Source organism: Herpailurus yagouaroundi, unplaced genomic scaffold (genome assembly GCF_014898765.1).
Source record: "Herpailurus yagouaroundi ecotype Mexico unplaced genomic scaffold, PumYag 190, whole genome shotgun sequence".
NCBI classification, from domain to species: Eukaryota; Metazoa; Chordata; class Mammalia; order Carnivora; family Felidae; genus Herpailurus; species Herpailurus yagouaroundi.
The window spans coordinates 23,680,042-23,695,749 of record NW_024412421.1 but is presented as its reverse complement, the minus strand read 5'-3'; the positions used below and the strand labels follow the sequence as shown (position 1 = coordinate 23,695,749).

At 46.9% G+C, this 15,708-nt stretch overlaps 1 protein-coding gene across 3 annotated transcripts; it reads left to right on the top strand.

Moving 5' to 3' along the window:
- Positions 1 to 3,351: 3,351 nt before the first annotated feature.
- Positions 3,352 to 14,197, top strand: ATXN1L (ataxin 1 like). Of its 3 annotated transcripts, none has more exons than XM_040442991.1 (3): positions 3,352 to 3,462; positions 5,325 to 5,392; positions 6,548 to 14,197. In XM_040442991.1, exon 3 carries the CDS (start codon positions 6,665 to 6,667, stop codon positions 8,729 to 8,731), a length of 2,067 nt encoding a protein of 688 aa, XP_040298925.1. In that variant the 5' UTR covers positions 3,352 to 3,462; positions 5,325 to 5,392; positions 6,548 to 6,664; the 3' UTR covers positions 8,732 to 14,197. The 3 variants fall into 3 exon arrangements, with proteins under 3 accessions (XP_040298925.1, XP_040298926.1, XP_040298927.1); XM_040442992.1 differs by having other exon boundaries at positions 6,545 to 14,197; XM_040442993.1 differs by lacking the exons at positions 3,352 to 3,462; positions 5,325 to 5,392 and adding an exon at positions 5,425 to 5,833.
- Positions 14,198 to 15,708: the final 1,511 nt, after the last annotated feature.

Genomic DNA, 15,708 nt, shown 5'->3' with positions numbered 1-15,708 from the left:
ACACCTCACAGCCTGGAGCCTGCTTCGGATTCTGTGCCTCCCTCTGTCTCTGCCCTGTCCCTGCTCGTGCTGTCTCGCTCTCAAAAATAAATAAACATTAAAAAAATTAAAAAGAAATAAAAATAAAAGCATGTAGAAATAAGGACACAGAATTGTTCAGAGAAATAGATAAAACAGAAGCTTGAAAACTGCACATTTCTACATTTGGACATCTAGAAAACGTCTGAAAAATAATCTAATACCAGGCACCAACACGTTTCTAGGGAAAGCTAAATCTGCTAAGTATTTCTATAATTTCAACATATACTTGAGATGAATTGTTGTTTCTGCCATTGGCATCCAAAGATAAAGTTATTTCCCAAAATGGCACCCTTGCATGCTGAGCCATACAAGCAAAAAGACAGGACAGTATGAAAACCATCTATTTTTCTTGTGATGACACACGCGGTTTCCTAAACTGCCAGCACTTCTCTCTGGTTTGATCCCTTAATGTCAAAAAAGAGTTGGGATAGTTGTCTAAACTTCCCCTGCCATACTATAGGTCTAGAAAAATCAACAATGAGGAACTAAGCAACACTGACAGAGCTGGTTTGAAACTCCTGCCTGCTTACGGAGAAGAATAACTAGCTTAGCAGGGTTTTGTGGTCACTTGTTTTCCTTCCAAAGAGTAGCTCAAACTCTCCCATCACACAAATTCAATCTACACACATCAAAGAAATTCATTGGGAATCCAAGGAAAGAGAAGAGGTAGACAAAACAGACTGAAGTATAACTTTTCAGTTCCCAAATGTCTCAACTAGTTTAAAATTTTTCCTTTCATGGGGCAGGAAAGAAATTTTTTTAATGAAAAAAAAATCCTTTCACTTCATCACTTCTTAAAACCCCATGGAAATTAAACAAACAAACAAACTTGGTAAAAGAAAATGAAGGACTTTCAGATGAGAGAGACTGAAAACAGGTAATAAATAGGCAAAACTGGAGTAGAAATGAGGAATTGAGAGCAAAAATATTAGCAAGGAGAGTCTCCCAGTTCGAGGTATCTTTTTGAAATTTCATTCAAGAATTATTTTTTGAGCCAGCTACAGTGAATAAGACCCTGGGTTTACTTACTATAAATAACACATAGAGAATGATACAGATTCCAGACAATAATACAGATTTCTGGAGAAATGGGGTAACTTTTGGTTATTTTAGTGTCTTAAATCCAAAAACTATGTTAGTTTACTTATCACTAACATTCCTGTAAAACTGTCTCTATGGAGCTTCCTACTGTCAATATGTACAACCAGAGAAATGAAGATTGCTTGGAGTTCTAGAAGAGGATACAGCAGAGATATGACCCACTCTTTTGGGACTGCAGCATCAAACCAGGAAATCACCTATGTCTCACTGATCAGAACATCCTGTGTTTTTTTAAAAATCAGACACACCTTTGTACTATGTAATCATGTTAATGGCTGGTAACCAAAAAATTCTTTTTGCTTGCATCGACCTGTGTCTGCTCTTTCAATTTTGTCTGAAACACTGGCTCTCTGAGAATGTGTCTTGATCTGGGAGAAAATGGCTATCCTTGAATACACCTGGATGATCCAAGGGTCTATCTTGGCCTGTTTTGTAAAATAATGATTTGAATTTATTGATATGGAAAAAATTGGCAAAGACAGCAGTACGTGTATCATTTTCATGTAAAAAAGAGTATAGGCTTATTTATTTGTTTATCTTGGCAGTTTTAATGCCAATTTAGTGAGCTAAGCAATGAACTAGAAACCAGAATGCCAGTTAGTGCTAAAACGGAGTCACTGAGTGACCACAGGACTTCCTTCTTGGCCAAATTGAGAGAGAAGACAACTGTCATGAGTAATACTAATATCCTCGAAGCACAGCCCTCTGCTGATTTAGATGGCTACAGATGAGTAGCTTCAGTGTTTCACCCACTGGTGCAAGGTATGTGTGTGCGGTGGTGGGGCGGGATTCAATGATTTTGATAATCCTTTGTGACCTTCCAGGTCAGAAAATACCAAAACTGAGGTCTAATGATTCCCTAGAAAGAATCTTAGATGAGACCATATACTCTATTTGTATTTTAACTTACTCATCTTAAATATTTCTAAGATAACATTCTCATAAAAAATCCAAATAAGTCCCTTTTTTATCTTTTGATTACCACCCAGTGCCACTTTTCTCTCCCAAGATAACCAATGTTAACTAGTTGTTACATATCCTTCCATTCCTTTTCTGTATAAATACATAAAGATGACTTTATATATGTTATGTTTCACATTAAATGCAGGATATCACATTGTACATATTTGCTTACATTTTCACTTACAATGTTTATAGAGAGCTCTTTTATCTACATTTTACTACCACCCTTTCATCTAATTTAAGCTCCTCATTTTCCAGAAGTGGAAACCTAAGTCTAAAGTAGTAAAATGACTTTCTCCTAAGGTGAGATAGCTACAGAGTAGGGACCAGAGCCCAGCCAGTACTTTTAAAATCAAACAGAAATCATTCGTTATTTGGTGAAAAGAGTTTGCAGAAACTGAAAGGGGGAAAATCCACTCAGAATCCAGTCTCTCCAATAGTTAAACTTATTTTTCCCCTCTGGTTTTTTTTGTATACAGAACTACTTTTTTACACAGTTGTAATCAGAGTACAAATTCGACTGGCTTTCACTCTTTGTTAATCAGATGTTTATGTTACTATGAAGATGGCTAATTAATTGGCAATGAATGGTGACTTAATATTTAATCGAGTAGTCAAAACCTCTTCCTACTAAATCAAGCTCCTTCCCACTGTATGAACCCCCTTCCTCTCATCCCGCAAATTCTCACCACTGTTTCATCTTCCCCTAAATCCTAGGTCCAGTCCATTCTCATGCCCCTGAAAGCCATTTCTCAACTCAAAGAGCTCCCATCTCTACCCTGGGTCTCCAGGGAGATCACCTTACTACTCTCCTGGGCAGGGGTCTCCTCGGAGTTCCCCGAGGTTCCCAAGAAGAGGCTTCACGAGTTAGGCCTGGGAAATCCAGGACGTGAGGGTCGCTATTGGCCACGCCCCAGGCTCTGTTTAGGAACCCCCAGAATTTACAAGAGTACAGACTGCAGGGGTCATGGTGGGGTCAGGATGAGAGGGCCGGCCCAGCCTTCTTCACGTGACCCTGTTTCCCCAGGGGAGGAGTTCGTTTTTCCCACCAGAGGGGGCGCTGGGGGCGAGGGGTGAGGGGCGACAGGGGCCGGCTCCCTCCCTTCCCGGGTACTCCTGGGCGTTGCTCCTGGGCTCGGGCCCTGACGCCATCTGCCTGCGACGGGGGCGGAACGCACTTGACGCCATCTCCGGGCGCCCGGCGGGGGGGGGGGCGCTGGGTGTGGGGCGGCTCCGGGGCCGGGGATGGCGGCGGCCGCGGTCGCGGTGGCTCCGGGACGAGCGGGAGGAGCCCGAGGAGCGCCGTGAGATGGGCCGGTGAGTGTCGCCGGCATTGCGGGCCGCTGGGCCTGCCTCACTGAGGCCACGCAGGCCTGGGCTCTAAGCTCTGGAGGAAGTGGCCTCCTGGAACCCATTGCCCCGCCGGACCGGGGCCCAAGAACCGCGAACCCGGGGAGCGAAAGAGGCCGCGCCTAGAGTCCCGCGCGCTTTTCTCCGGCCTGGCCCAGAAGGCGGCCTCAGGCCCTGGAGCCCCCGCGGCTGTGTCCCCGAGGGCCGGGGTGTCCCAGTCTTTGGTGCGGGAAGGGGCCCCCGAACAAGGAAGCATCGTCTGCAGGGCCTTGCCTCTGCCCCTCTGTTTGAAGGGTCGACCCCCCACCCCTAAACGCTGAATTTCTAATTTCGGGCCCTACCCTTGTGGAAGCAAGGATTGCAGGATCACGAGAAGCCATAACACGTAGTCTCTTCCAAGCTCCACTCTTTTCTGGCGGGCGCACCTCACCGAATTTTGGGCTCAATCTCTTGATTCTGGACTCTGGCAACGTTGGCAGCTCTCCAGGACTGACCCCCATCCCCGTTAGCTCTGTCAGGGTCACAAGCCGCGTCTACACCCTGAGAAGTCCTCTTTGAGCCCCTCCTGAAGCCGAGGTTTCGGATTCCGAATTGTGTTTTCCGTTGTGGGAACCTGGTGCACAGGCTTGACTCTTTGTTGTCATTCCCTCACATTTTGCCTCTTTTAATTCTTTTATTAGGCTGTGTTTGGCTAACCCAGAGGCAGGTTTTCCTTAAGGTTTTAGTTGCAGGAAGCAAAGATCGTTCAGGGAGTGGAGATGTGACCCCAATTTCTGTTGCCAGTGAGGGAGAAAGGTAATTGCTTTTCAGCTGGAACTGAAGCTGCCAAAGAAGGGACGCAGGACTTGTGCCCACCGTGTAATTTGTGTTTATGAAACTGAGAATTTTTCTTTCCCCCAGGTTTTCCTATCTCATCACCTTTTCCTGTACATACACACCTTGCCACTCGATTAAAGAGATAAATGTTGCCTTCATTTTGATTAGAGGCTTGCAGTTCTGTAGGACAGGACAGTGGGTAGTTTCTCGGAGTACTGGTCAATATTACTTTAGCTGTTTTGAGAGATTAAGGTTCCTTTCTTGAGTGCTTGATGTTAATGGCATGTGTAGATTAAGGTATTGATAGTTTGAGTTTTGTTTCCCCATTGTTAGCTACATGAGGACCAAGGCAGTGTTTTCATTTTCTGTCACACCTGATTCAGCACTTGGTACGAAGCTGTCACTCAGAACATTTTACCCACACACACCCAAAGGATCCTTTTTTTTTTTACCCTGAAAATCCGTTAATAAGGCTTCCCCTTGAGTGACTCCCCCTTGACCTCTTTTTCTGCCCCAGAAACATAAATAATTGTTCTTTTTCTCTAGTGCCACTTTTGTCATTTAAATAACCTCCACATCTGTTTTCATCATCCCTGAATAAAGGTGAAATCAATACAGTTGATTTTTCCAGCTTCCCATTGGTCACATGGGAATAAATGTTGAGTCTTCCATTTTTGGTTGTGCATTTACCTGAAATTGGGATTGGAAGTATATTTAACCTTTGGGAATGGATACAGGTAGAGAATGAAGAATATGACATTAAGGAAAACGACGAAGCTTGAAAATTTTTCTTCAGGGATGTCTTTCTACAAATTAGAGCTTAAGACATAGCCTTTTCTCTATTCAAATGCCTACACACTCTGGATAAATGTACTGTTACCTCAGGAGCAGAGGATAAGGCAGGGACTCATGGACTTTAATGTTTTTGTGGCTTTAGAATTACCTTTCTGGATGACTCAGGGGAAAGTGAGAGTCTAGGCTCCTGCTTACTTTATCCCTATTTCTTTTTCTAGGCTCCCAAGGCAGTGGGGAGGACACTGCTTCTTACTACAGCTGCTCAGAGGCACCACTGGAAGCTCAGGTAATAACAGGAGCTTTGGACACCTTCTTGCAGAAAAAGCATCTGGGATTCAAGAGTGGAAAAACAGAACACACTGTGAAACCCAGATCTAAAGAACTGGAGCCTTGATTGGAAGAAATAGGTGACAAAGTTTATATGCATTGAAATGTTCAGAACAAAAGGACATGACAATGGACAGAAGCACGTATGAAAGGTGACAGAAAGGGGAGAGAGAGCTTTCTTATGAATCATATAGGCCTATGATAGTAATAAGCAGTTTGAAGGAATGGAGCCAGAATTTTAGGAAATTGTTCCTAGAGCAGACCTACAATGGAAAAGGAGCCATTGGCAAAAGAAAATACACAGGACAATAGAAAGAGAATGAATGAAGAAAGTACATTGAAGATGGCCAATGAGAAGAAAAGAAGTCTTTCCAGACTGGGGGTAAAAAGTCTATTTGAGGTCAGAAGAGTTTTGTTGCTCTTTAGGGAGGAGGAGAAACATAAATTATGAAACACACTAGTACAATCATTCTCCCCATAGTATACATACATACATTGAATGTAGTATTTCATGCGGCATAGAAGATACTATTTTTCATTGGCACCTGGGTCTTTGAGATAGTGGTGATATGAGGCAAAGGAGGATGAGAGTGTAACCAGGTTTGGGGTGGGGGTGGGGGTGGGGGGATGGGAAAAGGTGAGATCATAACCCAAATTAGGCTGGGGAAAGGAAGCAAGGATGAGGTCATATGTTCAGGAAAGAAGATAGCACGGTAGTCTTTGGTGACAAAAGGAGAAGCTTAGGAAAAAGAACCAGCAGCAAAGACCATGTGGTCAAATCTTCTCTTAGGGAAGAAGGCTGGGAAGAGTCAAGGTCCCTGTCAAGGCACAACTAATCATGAAGATGGTGGTCTCTCTGGGGTTGTAGAGCCCACAGGTTATTTACGTATCATTGAGTGTTTATTCTTGTAGCTGTCTGTGGTTTCCCTATTTCTTTCATGTCCTGGGCTGGATGGATAGGGGAGTGGCATCCTTGTTTGCCCCTTTCTCATACATTTTTCCCCTGGCAGCACCCTTTGTAACATCTTCCTCCATAGGCATGGTTTCTGCTACTTCCTTTGACTTAGTTCACTCCTAGGTTACTTTTCTTTGCTTCTGATTTGTTCCCTAGCAGATGTGGGCGCCCCAGCCAGCAGCAGAGAGGGGTGCAGGGGAGCCACAGAGAAGCCCCTTCTGATGCCCCAAGGAGCAAGCCGACCCCTTCCAGGCTCAAGGAACACCACAAAGCAATATGAAACCTGTTCATGAGAGGAGTCAGGAATGCCTTCCACCAAAGAAACGAGACCTCCCCGTGACCAGCGAGGATATGGGGAGAACTACCAGCTGCTCAACTAACCACACACCCTCCAGTGATGCCTCTGAATGGTCCCGAGGGGTTGTGGTGGCCGGGCAGAGCCAGGCAGGAGCCAGAGTCAGCCTGGGGGGTGATGGAGCTGAGGCCATCACTGGTCTGACAGTGGACCAGTATGGTATGCTGTATAAGGTGGCTGTGCCACCTGCTACCTTCTCCCCAACTGGCCTCCCATCTGTGGTGAACATGAGCCCCTTGCCCCCCACATTTAATGTAGCGTCTTCACTGATTCAACATCCAGGAATCCACTATCCCCCAATCCACTATGCTCAACTCCCGTCCACCTCTCTGCAGTTTATCGGGTCTCCTTATAGCCTTCCCTATGCTGTGCCACCTAATTTCCTACCAAGTCCCCTCCTTTCTCCTTCTGCCAACCTCGCCACCTCTCACCTTCCTCACTTTGTGCCATATGCCTCACTCCTGGCAGAAGGAGCCACTCCTCCCCCCCAGGCTTCCTCCCCAGCCCACTCATTCAACAAAGTCCCTTCTGCCACCTCCCCACCTGAGCAGTTGCCACATCACTCGAGTACTCAGCCGCTGGACCTTGCTCCAGGCCGGATGCCCATTTATTATCAGATGTCCAGGCTACCTGCTGGGTACACTTTGCATGAAACCCCTCCAGCAGGTGCCAGCCCAGTTCTTACCCCTCAGGAGGGCCAGTCTGCTCTGGAAGCAGCCGCTGCCAATGGACAGAGACAGCGAGAACGAAACTTAGTAAGACGGGAAAGCGAAGCCCTCGACTCCCCCAACAGCAAGAGTGAAGGCCAGGGACTGGTGCCAGTGGTAGAATGTGTGGTGGATGGACAGTTGTTTTCAGGTTCTCAGACTGCACGGGTGGAGGTGGCAGTGCCAGCACACCGAGGGACCCCAGACACCGACCTTGAGGTCCAGCGGGTGGTTGGCGCTTTAGCTTCTCAGGACTATCGTGTGGTGACAGCTCAGAGGAAGGATGAGCCCAGCCCTCTCAACCTGTCCCATCATACACCCGACCATCAGGGTGAGGGGCGAGGGTCAGCCAGGAACCCAGCAGAGATGGCCGAGAAAAATCAGGCCCGAGGGTTCTACCCTCAATCCCATCAGGAACCGGTGAAACACAGACCTTTACCCAAAGCAATGGTTGTAGCCAATGGCAACCTGGTGCCCACTGGAGCTGACCCAGGTCTGCTGCCCATGGGCTCGGAGATCTTGGTGGCATCAAGTTTGGACATGCAGGCCAGAGCCACTTTCCCAGATAAGGAGCCAACGCCACCCCCCATTACCTCCTCCCACGTGCCCTCCCATTTCATGAAAGGCGCCATCATCCAGCTGGCTACAGGGGAGCTGAAGCGGGTGGAGGACCTCCAGACCCAGGACTTTGTGCGCAGTGCTGAAGTGAGCGGGGGGCTGAAGATTGACTCTAGCACGGTCGTGGACATTCAGGAGAGCCAGTGGCCTGGATTTGTCATGCTGCATTTCGTGGTTGGTGAGCAGCAGAGCAAAGTGAGCATCGAGGTGCCCCCTGAGCACCCCTTCTTTGTATATGGCCAGGGCTGGTCCTCCTGCAGCCCCGGGAGGACTGCACAGCTCTTCTCTTTGCCCTGCCATCGGCTGCAGGTGGGAGATGTCTGCATCTCTATCAGTTTACAGAGCTTGAACAGTAACTCAGTTTCTCAGGCTAGCTGTGCTCCCCCAGGCCAGCTGGGTCCCCCCCGAGAAAGGCCTGAGAGGACAGTCTTGGGACCCAGAGAGCAATGTGACAGTGAGGGGAAGAGCCAGCCGCCAGGCGAGGGCTCCCAAATGGTAGAGCCCTCGCAGCCGGAGCCTGGTGCTCAGGCCTGCTGGCCAGCCCCAAGCTTCCAAAGATACAGCATGCAAGGGGAGGAGGCACGGGCTGCACTGCTCCGTCCCTCTTTCATTTCACAGGAGGTAAAGCTGTCCATTGAAGGGCGTTCCAATGCAGGAAAATGAACCTCTCTCCCAGACCAGGACTGGGGCTTCACCCCAGAGCTGGGCCTCACCGTGAGCAGGCAGAGGATTTGCACATGCCGAGCAGGGAATGGCTCTCTTGGCAGTGAGATTGGGGGGAAAGAGGAGGCATGAAGGCAGCCTCCCAAGGCAGGGTCTGTTGCTCATTACCCCATGGCAGCCTTTCAGGACAGCCCCAGAGGGTGCTGCGATGGAGAGCAGCAGGCTTGAGCCAAGGAAGGATGGGGGTGCACACAAGATAAGAAACATTCCAAATATCAGGGCCTCCCTGTTCTTTCCTCCCCATCCCTAGCTCCTGCAAGGGGAAAGTTGGGCTTTGGGGGCAGGTGGCAGAGGGAGGGAGCAAAGAAAGAGCCAAAAATGATGATCCACAGCTTATAGTAGCAGTTCAACTGTCTGAAGTTTTTTTCCTTTCTTTTTTGTGGTGGGAGGGCAGGAAGCCCCATGATTGGGATTAAGAGGGTTCCCACCCAGAACTCTTCTTTTGAGAGCTGTGCACTTTAAAGGGTGATTTTGTTACAGATGTCTGTGGGTTTGTGGGGGAGGAGCACTCATCTACAGGACTCTGCTTGATTCTGTGCTTCAGCCCTTTCCCATCTCCCCACCATTCCTCCCACAAGGCTTCTAGCACCAGGAGAGAGAGAAACCCCTCCAGGGTTCAGAGTGAAGTACTGCTTTGGCAGGGACCCAGTCGGGACTCTAGGAGAAAGACCTGATGGCCAGGTGACCGGGTTCTAGGCAGGGCTTCTGGAAAGGTAGCTGATGTAACAAAGCTCCTCCTACCCAGCATGCCAGACCTACTTCGAAATTGTACTGAATTTCTAGTTGGTAATGGTGACTTTTGAAAGAACCAGTGGACCTTTTTACCCAGTCCCCTAATCTCCTCTGTCTATGTTGTGCCTAAGTGCCTGCGCTGTCCCCACCCTTCTGCTGCCCTAACCTCTGCATGGTGTCTTGACCTGGGCCTGATTTGTAGCTGCACTGCCTTTCCCCTTCTGCACAATTGTTTTTGTCTCCTCTGACCAAGACCTCTTGTTTTTGGTGTGTAGGGGTCTCTTTGATTTCCTTTTTAGTTATATTTCCTATTTTTAAAAACTCATAAAGAATCATGTCCCCTCCTCTTCTGCAGCTGAACAGCTTGGTAGAGAAACAAGAAGGGAACTGTGCCCTGGGTCAGGGCAAATACACCTGGCTGGGCAGTACCCATCCTGGCGTTTTTACATAGCCCCTCCCATCTTATTCCACTTCCTGTCAGCAATCAGGCTTCTCGGAGCCATCCCCTCCCACAGCCAGCTCTGAGGTTCTGGGATAAGGGTCTTGATAAGTTTCTAGTACCTGAAGTCTTCTAGATTTCATTTCGTGGTGGAGAATTCCTCTGCAAAGAGCATTCTTAATCTTAGTTGCATTTGTCCCCTTGTGTCTTAAGCCCATGTTTTCTTCACAACTTTTAGCATCAGCTTGGACTGTGGGTTTCCACTGGGTATTGAGAATTAGGCTCCCCCACCAGCTTTCAGGTGGGTGGGTGGGTTTTTTGTTTGTTTTTCAGGGGTCTTCAGACTCTTGAAGCAACTCAGGGTATTGTCCACCCAGCTCTCTGGTGAGGCTTCTCCCATAATATGATCCTGGCATTTTCTTTAGAAATGTACTTGGACTGGCTGAGGCCTTGCCTGCCATCAGGAGTCCCAAACCTCTGAGGTCTGATCTCCGCTCTGTCAAGGACTTCAGGCAAGTCTTGTGACCTCTCGCTCTTTCACTTCCTCCCCAGCTGCCAAATGGGGATTAATAATCTTACCTACCTCCTGGGGGGAGGGGGAGTTCTGAGAATGGAGTCATTCTTAGTGTTCTGGTGCTAAAGGTTGTTCTCCGGGGGGAACTAAGTGACTGAGACCGGCTTGTTTGCTCCAAGCCCTACATGCCACTGTTTCATTCCTAGAGAGCAATTACCTGGTCAGTCAGGTTTTAGGGGCCCATCCAAAGGAAGCTGCTGACCTGACTGTGAGTATTTAAGTCTCCAGGTCACCTCAGAACCAAACACCAACTGTGTGTGATAAACACTCAACCTTGTATGCATGTGGGATCATCGCCTTTCCCTTCTCTGTCCCCCATTTTCTCTGAATGCTGCTTTCTCTGGCTTTTCCTACAGAGGAGGCCTGTGGGAATAAGTCTTGAGGAATCCTCTCGGATGACAGCCCCAGGAGAAGGCCTCATCTCTGACTGTCCCGTGGTCAACTCATTCCTAGGGATTATTGTTTGCACGGGTTTCTCAGAAACATCCTTCCTCATAGGAAGGCTCACCAACTGAATACAGTGGCATTCACACAGTAGACACTCAAGAAGTGTTCCCCGAGGACACCAATTGAGCTTCCTCTTGTGGGAGCAAACCTATGTCCAACCAGATACAGTAGTTTGTCCACTTCCCAGCCTGGTAATTTCCACTGAATCCTGGAAAGAGAAAATCTTGTGCACAAATTGGGCCCTGACCTTTCTGCTGCTGTTCTCTTCTGTCTCTTGCTGGTGAAGGAATATCAGCAGCTCTTCTAGTACCATGCCGTGTGTATGTAGTTTATTAATACTCGGTTTTGCAAAGCTGCAGAGGTGTGTTTTGTCAAGTATGGGCTCCCAGGAACAGAGGCTCTGTGCTCTAAATCTTGGTCAGAACTGTGGCATTCTGCTTGCCTTTTCGTTCTGGTTCAGTCTTTTCTTCCAGGCATGAGAAATAAAAGGAGCCTGTGGTGTATCTGTTCTTCCTTAAAGGAATTTCATACGTCTGTAAGAGACCTAAGAGCAGTTTGGGGATAGTGAGCATTTTAGTGGAAGCTGTCAGCTTTTTGGGAAATGGGCAGTTGAAGCAGGCCAGAGCCGCTCCCTTGTCAGTAGTAGGAGATTCCCAGAGTTAAGGAGTAGAAAGGAGGCCTGCTAACTCTGGCACTGAACAGGAGTGGCTTTGTACCGATTTGGGAGTAGAGTGAGTAGGTAAAGGATGAGTAATATGCCCAAGTCTTGGATCATCATTCCTATCAAGATTAGTGTACGTGGGGAGGGGTGGGGGGCATGGAGGGTGGTGGTGTGGGGGAAGGGAATTCAGAGCTGAATGCTTGTACCCAAGGGGAGGGCCCCTAGCAGATCTGGACTGACCCTTCTACATTTTTGGTCCCAGTCAGTTGTAACACCAAGGGCTTTGGTCTGTGCTGCTTTGCCACTGCTGCTGTCTGCTCACTGTCCTGCCTGCTACCCTTTATAGCTCCCTGTCCTTCTATGTCTGAGCATAGAGGGGAAATCCAGGCATTCTGTCCACTCTTACCTGTGCAAGTGTTACTTTATAGCAAAGTCCTATTGAATAGGGATAGTATGAAATGCTGCTGGTGGGCTGGTGAATCCAAAGGGATATGGCTTCAGTGCTTGCTGGGAGCCCTTTGGCTCCAAAATCTGACTGTCTTGAGGGAGAAGCAAGCAGCTCTTCTTAGTGGGCGTTTTCTATGTATTAATCGCTTTCCTTTGTGGTATCTTGTATCCTGTTTTTAAAATAAATGATGAGGAACCAGGTTAGGGCCTGTGTCAGCATCCTAGGGAGGTTCATCTGGCTCCAGTTAAGTGGATTCTGGAACTGGAGAGCATTTAAAGTTTGACTGAAATAGCCCCTCTGTGGGTTTAGTTTTATTTTTACTAGTGGACATCATAGGAGATAAACAGGGTGGTGATATGATTTAGACCTGCAACAAGCAGGCACATTGGAGAGGTGAATGATCACACTGGAGATGAAGGGTGGATGTGGGTTGACTGGGAAAGGGCCTGGGTCCATTGGAGTAAAGATACCTGATTAACTGAACTGGCCATGGAGATTAGGTCACAGTCTTAAGAGCAAAGGTTAGAGGTCAAGTTTTAGGGAGACTTCCTGGCCTCCTAGGGCTAAGTTTAATAAACCACACCGAAGCTACAATACTTTCCAGATGAGAAAAAGTGTACACTACAGTTGAAGAGCTGGACTATGTAAGGTGGATGTTGACCAGGAACCTATTAGCCCTTTGCTGGGAAGCCTTCACCATCCAGCTTCCCTGGGCTAGGGAAGGCCTCCCACATTATGCAATAATAAAATAAGCATCTGGGTCTTTGCAGCTATCAGTTGCTCTTTCAACTCTAGGGTCCATCTTTGGGCCAGAAACCTGGTCTGGGCCTGGGATGACACCGGCCCTCGATGCTAGAGTTGACTGCACTCTCTCCTTACCTGCAGACTATGCACAGTGCCTGGGGTGGAAGGAGGAGAGCTGGTGCGGTTTGCCCTGCTGAGCCTCCCCAGCAGGAACAGTAGTAATAAATGCACTTTTCACACTAAGGTTTCTTTATTAGTTCTCCTGTTAAGCCTAGATCCTCCCCTGGTAGATTGCAAACTCAGTCTGTGTGATCCCAAAGCCATTCTACTGCAGATGCCCAGCAGTGAAGATGGCCTCAAATTGGGTTCCTGTCTGCAGTGTGTATGGCAGCAGCCCATGTGCCTTTACCTATTGTCAAACTTGCAAGCATTTATTTCTGTCTTTATGACTGTCACGGGGACTGAGGTTCTTCAGAGAGAGGGAGCTGGTGACACAGTGGTTTTACACCCACTCCCTAGACAGGGAGTTTGCACGTGGTTGTGAGCTGTGAGTGGTTAGTGCATTGCTAGTATTGCTGAAGGCAGGGTGCATCCCTCATTTGCTTGGTACACTCAAGAGAATATAGATTGTGTTGGGAAGAGACTGACTGTACTCGTGGCAAACTTGAAGTATTAAAATAAGGCTGTCCCCTACAACCTTCCTAGTCACACACAGGATCCCTGTAGCCAAAACAGTATATGTTCCAGCTGCAGAGAGCAGACTGCTCTCAGCTTGCACAGCACCTTAGGGGAGGGAAGAATATATGGATAGGGAATGGGGTGGAGATAGGAAAGCAGGAATGTTGTCATCCAGGTGGCTTTAGGGTCCTGAGGAGTAAAGAAGGATGGCACTGGGGAGGTCTGGATGGATCTGATTTGTGTAGGAGTTCCCTGTAGATAAATTACTGATCCCCCAACTACTATCCCCAGTATGTAATGGCTGAATTAATATGTAATCAACTGCATTGTATCTAAAGCCTTAGAACTAGTCAGGTGCTCCCCCCACCCAGTACCATTTCTTACCCTCTAATCCTACCTGATCTTTAACAAAGCATTAATAATTCTAAGGATAATCTCTATTTTGTTGTGCTTTTTTGTAACTGTTTTAAATAAATCAATTTGTACTGTATATTTGTACTTTTGTGAGATCCTTTTTGCTGTTTTACCATTTTAAGTCTCTGTACTTGGCTACACACAGATTGTATTTTTATTGTTAATGCTCTTCTTATGGATACCTGCATTTAACTTGTGGACTATGTAAACACAATATATATCAATATCTATATATCTATATATCTATCTATATAAACTACTAGCTTTTCCTTCTGGTGTTTGCGCCTTCTTCTTATCCCAGCCTTAGATGGTGGCTGCTGGGTGGGGGATAGCTTGTGGGAGAGCTTGTAATATACCAAATTGTTCCCATCTTTATGTGGTGGACTCTGGGCAGATTGTGCAAGCTAGTCCTGAAGCATGGCTGCACGTTCTTTTGGTATGTATTTCAATGATCCAGAAGTCTACCTATACACTTAGATGTTAGCATGATCAATCACAAGGACTTGTAGATATCCTCACTGCTGGCCTTTTCTCCAATTCTTTCCTTTCCTCGGGAATATTGCCAGAAATTGCTGGAATACATCAGCAGCAATCATAACTACTGCTTCTAAATTAGAAAGCTTGCCAGTAGTAGGAGGTGAAACACACGTTTGTGACTCAGATCAGTTTATTGAGCACTTACTAGGTGCCACAAACTATCCTAAGTTACATTTATTATATTAATATATATTAGCTATTTATTAATAGTCACTTGTTGCTAGTATTTTTATTTTGTGTTTGGGGAAACGAAGACTAAAGTAACTTCCCCCCAAAGTTATAGTTTGTTTTAGTAAAAGTTATAGTTTTTAATTTTTTAATGTTTATTTTTGAGAGAGGCCAGTGGGAGAGGGGCAGAGAGAGAGGAAGACAGAATCTGAAGCAGGCTCCAGGCTCTGAGCTATCAGTACAGAGCCCAATGTGGGGCTTGAACTCATGAACTGCAAAATCATGACCTGAGCCAAAGTTGGACGCTTAATTGACTGAGCCACCCAGGCACCCCAAAAGTTACAGATTTTATTTTTTTTTTATTTTTTTTTCAACGTTTATTTATTTTTGGGACAGAGAGAGACAGAGCATGAACGGGGTAAGGTCAGAGAGAGAGGGAGACACAGAATCGGAAACAGGCTCCAGGCTCTGAGCCATCAGCCCAGAGCCTGACGTGGGGCTTGAACTCACGGACCGCGAGATCGTGACCTGGCTGAAGTCGGGCGCTTAACCGACTGCGCCACCCAGGCGCCCCCAAAAGTTACAGATTTTAAAGGGCAGTGCAGAATTTTAAATCCAGGCATGAGATTCCTGAGTTTGTATTAACCACCAGTTTGTTGTGATACTTAGCAAAGATAATCTATATAAAATGCTCAGAATAATCTTTGACACAGAGTGACTACTCAACCATTTTGAAGCATCTCAAGTAAAAGTTCAGTATGGATCTTTGTGAGACAGGCACTTGGCTCATTAAGTATTTTCTTTTAAAAGTCCAGTACTTTGAAATAAGTTTATTAAAATTTTTGTGTTCCCCAAACAGAACTATCTCAGCCTGTCTGGTAGGAATTAACCTGTTTGGTGGTGGTGGTTGGGGGGCGGGGGCTGTCAGTTAACACTATTTAATAGCCTTAAACCTATGGAGGTCGGAGAGGAGTCCAAGTTTCCTTGTTATGATATTGGAAGAGGTCCACATTCCTGGCATAGTTATTTTTCTGGCTACAGCTTAACTAGGGCACTTCCTTCTGGACCTCAAGAT

What these genes read in the sequence shown, in the direction of transcription:
- ATXN1L (XM_040442991.1), top strand. Translation starts at nt 6,665, where the DNA reads ATGAAACCTGTTCATGAGAGGAGTCAGGAATGCCTTCCACCAAAGAAA.